At 34.2% G+C, this 7,195-nt stretch overlaps 1 protein-coding gene across 1 annotated transcript in view; it reads right to left on the bottom strand.

The window, feature by feature from the left end:
• Window positions 1–4,179: 4,179 nt before the first annotated feature.
• sca (scabrous) overlaps window positions 4,180–7,195 on the bottom strand; it is a 41,858-nt gene continuing 38,842 nt past the window's right edge. Inside the window, exon 4 of the mRNA XM_089645830.1 lies at window positions 4,180–6,376. Coding sequence (XP_089501956.1) covers window positions 5,654–6,376 — 723 coding nt within the window. The 3' untranslated portion in view covers window positions 4,180–5,653. The remainder of the gene's footprint in view (window positions 6,377–7,195) is intronic.

Raw genomic sequence — 7,195 nt, 5'->3', positions numbered from 1 at the left:
TTTTTCATGATAGTGAATTGCTGTTGCGGAAGATGTTATACAGTAAAATAATATGCACACATGGCGTAGTCCGAAAAGAGATTTCTAGTAAAGGAGCAAAACTAGTGGAATATATATTTTTTTACGTCATCAGTTATCAGTATTCTAATGTACACCCATTATACATCTAAGGTATACAAATTCGAAAAAAAAACTCTATCCGCCCACCCCGAGCAATTTATTAAAATTTAAGAAGCTTCATAGAAAAACAATACCAAATAAAATATTTTTATTCTTCCAAGGCTCTGTAGCCCTAATGTTATAATATTTCGACTTATTAAATACGTTTCTTACCTATATTGGCTTCGAACATATATCCCACTATTCAGGACCTCAGTACTTACGTAAACTTTAGTGCCAGCTTTTTGACCGACCGTCACATTTTAAAATCTTCACAAATTGACGGGTGCGCCTGTTCTCACATTGCTGGAGGATTGGGGGCGGAGCTACGAAGTTTGCCGTTGTTTGAAGTCTTGAAGTTTAACTGTGGTTTGACGTTCGAAAATCTCTCAAGTATGAGGGAGATTTTGAGTTGAAAGAAACGAAACATGGAGGTCGTTATTAGTAAACATTTACAAGACATAATCATAGACATAGGGTTGATTATGTCTTGTAAATGTTTACTAATAACGACCTCCATGTTTCGTTTCTTTCAACTCAAAATCTCCCTCATACTTGAGAGATTTTCAACGTCAAACCACAGTTAAACTTCAAGACTTCAAACAAATTATTCAAAATCAAGTTGATTGTTGCCAGCCTTCGTGTACACTCGGCAAACTTCGTAGTTCCGAGCCGCTTTGAGCCTTCGTGTTCACTCGGCAAACTTCGTAGCTCCGCCCCCAATCCTCCAGCAATGTGAGAACAGGCGCACCCCAAATTGACGGGTGCGCCTGTTCTCACATTGCTGGAGGATTGGGGGCGGAGCTACGAAGTTTGCCGAGTGAACACGAAGGCTCAAAGCGGCTCGGAACTACGAAGTTTGCCGAGTGTACACGAAGGCTGGCAACAATCAACTTGATTTTGAATAATTTGTTTGAAGTCGTGAAGTTTGACTGTGGTTTGACGTTCGAAAATCTCTCAAGTATGAGGGAGATTTTGAGTTGAAAGAAACGAAACATGGAGGTCGTTATTAGTAAACATTTACAAGACATAATCAACCCTACGGACATTTTTTTTTAACCTAACCTAACCTAACCTAACCTTCTACTTCCTGGTTACGAAACCATTACTAGGATAGGTTATTGTACTTTTTATTACTAACCTCCAACTTACCTAGCTCTGGTAGTTTGTATTGATATTTGAAGCTTATGTTTGTATTATTTAAGCTTTCTGCCAGAAGCCTGACCTCACAATTGTTATTTAATCTTATATATTCTAGGTTTTCCGAATAAAATCACAAAGTAGAAGAAATTTGTGTTTAATCCGTGACCCATCCTGATATTCCTTTACGATAGGCCAACTTCACTAGTAACTCTTAAGATCATTTAAACTTGAATGCACTACTTGTATTTTTATGACAAAGTGCCTTCTTCGATGTAATTGTTATGCAGTCTTATGGAGAAATAACAACCAACCAAGAAAGCCAAGTTCTCATTGTCACAGGTTTAAATTTGCCGGGCAGATATGAAGTGAAGTTCGGATTTCGTAGCTCCGCCCCCAATCCTCCAGCAATGTGAGAACAGGCGCACCCCAAATTGACAATTAGCGCCATTTTTAATGTGTTGCTATCACCAAAATACTATTAGCAGGGTTTTCAGGTATGTGTCTACGATAGGGGTCTGTTGTTGAACTTTATTTACATATGGAAGAGGCTATTGAGTTTTTCCGATCTATTCATTATCTTGTTGAGTATTGGTGTTCCGTAATCATGGTTTTAGTAGAATCGTATACACAGATAGTACTGTGCATGTAAATTAGAAATTTAAAAAATCGGATACTAACGGTGAGATTCACAATTCACACGCTTTCTTTATTATTTATATATTTAACTGCTGTCGGGCGTCGCTCCTGTTTACAGATAAGTATTTTTTCGTTCCTGAGTGACTCTTTAATCGACTCGTTCGTTCGTTTAGTTACTCTTTCAGCCGCCAGGCCAGGAAATATAGTTTAAAGAATATCTTGGACTTTGAAAATAGGAAAGGAGTTCAATAAAATCAAAACATTTTATCATAATTTGTTTAATTCTTGCTTCAAGCAACAAAACATCAATTTTTTTTTTTTTTTTTTACTTAATCGTGTACATTTTAGTACTTTGCAATTTTCTACAGTACGAGAGAAGAAATAACCTATTCTACTTTCTACTACCTACCTTATGATTTATGAACTGATGAATACTTTCATTGACTGAATATTCGTAGTATTTAAGTAGATAATATGGCAGGTAAAATATATCTGAGTATTTCTCAAAATAAATGTACGTAACGAAAATGTAGTTACGAAATAGTGTTACGAAATAGTCATAAGACGTAACTAAATAGTAAACATAAGGCTTGTTTACACAATGGCAAATTTTATTTTACTTTTTTTATTATTTATTCAATTTAATTAGTTGTCGTCTTTTTTAAATGTAAGTAATTATCCTTTACTTTTTATTTATTGTACATACTACAAACATACATAAACTCACGACCCAAATATTTGTATTTTGTTAAACCAAAGGGGTTTAAAAAAAAACAAGGGAGTATAAATAAATGTTTTTAATCAAATTATCAGCTCCCAAATTGAAGTACCTAACACAATATACAACAAATCTTAAGAAATTAAAGAACAGGCACTGTTTAAACTATTAAAAATTTAATAACATACAATTATTTAGTTTGAATCACTATCCATTAGCGTTTTATAAATTTCTTCCTCATCTTTATAATAATTGAAATCTTTCCGAGACAAATTTGGTCAGTTTTTCAGTCTTTGGTTTATCACTCTGCTTTGGCGCATGAATATAGTCATTTAGTGATAGAGATTTAGAGATAAGGCCCTTACAAACCACTTTCTTTTTTGTATGTATATTTTCCAGTTTTTCGTTTTTAAGATAGTCACTCCACATGGTTTATCTTTGATTTTGTTAGAATCTTCATTTTCACTATTCATATTTTCAATATCAGCGTTATTTTCTATGGCATTATTATTTACTATTATAACATCTTCGATTTATTATATAATCCAGTTTCAATGGGAATAGCATCATTATTAGTCTTAGTTTGTTTATGCAATAATATTTTCAGAATATTCACTTGCCTTTTCATCCGATTACAGCACTGTCTTAAATTCTTATTTCGACTTTTTAATCGAGTATTTTCTTCAGTCAGCTTTTGTAGTCTTTCCTTTAGGATTTTTTTATTATTTTTTCTACGTTCAAATGTATTATTGTCTTGTGTCGTAGGATTAGCCTTTTTCTTTCTTTCAGCTCTTTTATCATTGGCTTGTCTCCACTTTGCCCGTAGCTCTTCTTTTTCTTCTTCTGTAAGAATTTATTTTTTTATTTTTGATATTTTCTATAACTTTTGTTAAATGTTTAATTCGGATTTCCTCATATTTATTTGTATTTTCCTTTTTCAGTCTTTCTCTGTAAGCGTTTTGCCTTTTGGCATTGGTTTTTGGGGGCATTCCTAAAAAAAATTATGCTGTAGTTATGGTTTTATCAGAGTAAATAAAAATAAACTTATATTTAAATAAGCTTTTATAAAAAACTTAAGGCACTTATAAATATTGTATAGATCGCCTGTAGAACGGATAGTGTGTATGAGTGCCTCAAGCTTATTTAAAATAAAACCAGTATTGGACGGCTCAGCTTGATCTTCAAGTACTTGTCATTATGTATAATGCCATATAATCGCGATGATAAAACATACAAGTCCGACGACACCTGCTCTGCCATTGACCATCAGGAATTTCCAGCATCCTATGTATTACAACCTACCTACTTTCCAGCGCCATCAACAGATCTGCTCTATGGTATAATAAATTTTATTTTTTTCCTATTATATCTAAATACATATGTATATTTGTGCATTGTGCATAATATATTACATTATTACTAAACTTACATAAGACTTTCATAAAAATGCTAGACACACTTACAATATACTTACTTTTCTTAATCACGTTGTAACTGTGTACACTCAGCTTTAGATTGAACTTTTTCGTTACGTTACGAAATTCATAACAAACGTTACGAAATTGTAATAAGAATTTATGTTATAAAAAGTCAATGGTTTGATAAAATTTAAAAGTGTTAATATGTAAGCTTAGCAATGTTCGTACCGCACATGTTACAAAAAGATAAGTAGAAAAAGACTTACCGTTTTGTGAAAAAAGGCTAAAATATTTTCTGTTACGAAATAGTGGTCCCACTAAAGAAACACGTTATTACTGATTTTAACAATTAATGTTATGGCGGAGAAGTCAGACCAACAATTAATCAGAAAGAGGCTAGTGTTTCCCATGTTAAATTTTACAAATGGGTTAAAAAATTACGGTGGAAGTACTAATAAAACGTAACTAAAGAGTAGTTACTAAAAAGTAAATGGTGATGTCTCACTTTGTTTTTTGTGCATAAATTATTAATTTATTATGAAACCCCATAGAAAATTACCCTTTTACAGAAACTACATTTAATCAAGACCCTAAAACATACAAAAAATCACATATTATAACGTTATTATCGCATTTTATGAAGTATAAACAAATGAGGTGGGTAGGGTGGCAATTTTATTTTGTATGGAAGGTAAAAATCGATATTTTTAAAAAAATTAAAATATTTGTGAATTAATACGATTGTAATGTTTATTTTTCGATATTTTAAAGCCTTATATTTATTCTACAAAATGGTGCATATTTTTTTTGTATGATTAATTAAAAACATGTGAAATTTTTGAACTGTTTGTAGGCACACTTTATTTTTCCAAAATGTACACTTTTTTTGAGAAATACTCATCTACGGGATAGTGTCAATATGTGAAGCACCTTTTCTTACTACTTTCAAAGAAACAATGTCTCTCAACAATGATAGTGTTTCTCTCTGAGATAAATAGTTGCAGGTGCTATGTTAAGAGTTGGATATATATTTTTGAGAGGTTTCGCATTATACAGGGCGTTGGCAAGTTGAAATGGATGGAATTAGTCTAGAATCGAATGAGTATTACATGTTGAATTCCTTACACGATATCCTGCCCCGAAAGTGGAAATGCCTTTAGATACCTACACAATCAGTTGCAGGTGCTATGTTAAGTGTTGGACGACACATTTTTGAGAGGTTTCACATCTTACAGGGCGTAGGCAAGTTGACATGGATGGAATAAGTCTAGAATTGAATGAGCATTATACGTTGAGTGCCTTTCACGATTTTGTGCCCTGAAAGTGGAAATGCCTTTAGATACCCACACAGTTATTATCAAAGATGGCATTTAAAATTATGTTTAAATATAGGTTATATTTCAATATAATAATATCGTAATCTTAAATAATATCTTTGATACTGAATCATTTTCAAAGATTTGGTTTAAACATTAATTAATCAATCTTTGGTAAAATAACTGGTAAATAATATTAATATGTATTCTTACAACTAGGAATAATGTTGTTTTTGGTATGTCGAATATAATAGAGTAATAATTTATTTGGTGCATTCGTCCTTTGTGCGCAGGGTAATCCGGCTCGCGGCGATGGCGATCCATTCGTTGTGCTCGCCGTCGAACCAGCTCAGGCCGAGCACGTACTTGCCGTTCAGGTTGGCGTGCTGGCAGTGCGAGAACCACCAGCCGCCCTCGTAGTCGGCCGCGCAGTTAGAGTTGGAGATGTCGCGGTCGCGGTCGATGGCGGAGAACTCCATGTTGTTCTGGTAGGACAACGCGTCGCTGGCGTTGCCCGTGAACCCCTGCACCAACAGGCGGTACCCGCTGCTGGCGGGGCCCACGCTAAAGTCCTCGTAGTTAGCTTCCCACGCATTTCCATAGATGTCCACCATCTGGATGCGAGCGGAGGAGCAGTTGTCACGGGTCAGCCGGTACAGGGCTTCGTTCCCGATCCAGAACTCTCCATCGGGGTTTCCGAATCCATCAATATAGGTTTGGTAGTTTTGGTTGAAGTCTACCGATCCATTGTAGCGGCTCTGCACGAGGGTCCATCCGGCATCGCAGTAGGTCTCCACGGCTTTTCCGGGTCCAGGGGCGATAAGGGCATTTCCAGAGGAGGTTTTGATAGCTTCACAGCTTTCGGGCAGGCGGTCGACGATATTTTGATAATTTTCTTCTACTCCCTTTAATTCTTTCAGCTCTCCAATAAGTTCAGGCATGTCATCAATGTCCATGGTGTCATTTACAGCCTGTTGAGCTTCCGTCTGAAAAAAAAAGTATTTAAAAGGTAAACACATTTTCATAATATGTAGGTTAGGCTGGAGTGATTTTTAAAAATTATTTTTAGGTATTCATAATCCCTTTATGTTTAATGATTGACCCCATACCGTATGAGAAAAATCACATAATTTTATTGTCCTGCGAAGACATCTTCAGGTGGTCGTGTGGTCAACCTTAAATTTACAAAAAACTATTTATTTACATATTACTAGATCTCCTTACATAGCGCAATTCATGTAACTTTTATTATTATTATTTTTGGTGGCACGTGTTGAACAATTATGTCTCGCTCTTCAAACTCTTTCTAGTGACTTCATTTAATACAAAAAGTCACAAAGTTGATTAGACGCGAAGCGCATGAAACTCAAAATCACTCACGCCCGATAGTAACAGTTACTTAAATTGTGCTTTTTACGAAGCTCTGGTGACGTGCAAAAAATTAGTTTCTTGTAAATGTATGGTTAACCGCGCCAAAGGTGTAATCGCAGGACAATAAACTCTTATGTTTTCTCTCAGTATAGGCTCATTAATTAAAGTTAGGGATTTGAAATTTAAATAAAAATACTGATTTTGAAATTGAAAATTTAAAAAATTTACCTCAACTAATGTAGGTATAGGTAGGCAGCCGATAATATTTTTTTAAAAATTGTTGGTGATTTTTTAAAAATTTATTCAATGACTGTAGTAGATGGTTTAAAATTAATTAACTAATATATTTAATTGAATAATATTTATCATCGAAGAAGAAAATAATACTAATAAATCTAAACGAAACAGTTACAACTAGGAATGGAACCCAGAAT

This window comes from Hesperophylax consimilis, chromosome 23 (assembly GCF_061612785.1).
Source record: "Hesperophylax consimilis isolate HC1 chromosome 23, BYU_Hcon_1.0, whole genome shotgun sequence".
NCBI lineage: Eukaryota > Metazoa > Arthropoda > Insecta > Trichoptera > Limnephilidae > Hesperophylax > Hesperophylax consimilis.
This window is presented reverse-complemented; position numbering and strand designations above follow the sequence as displayed.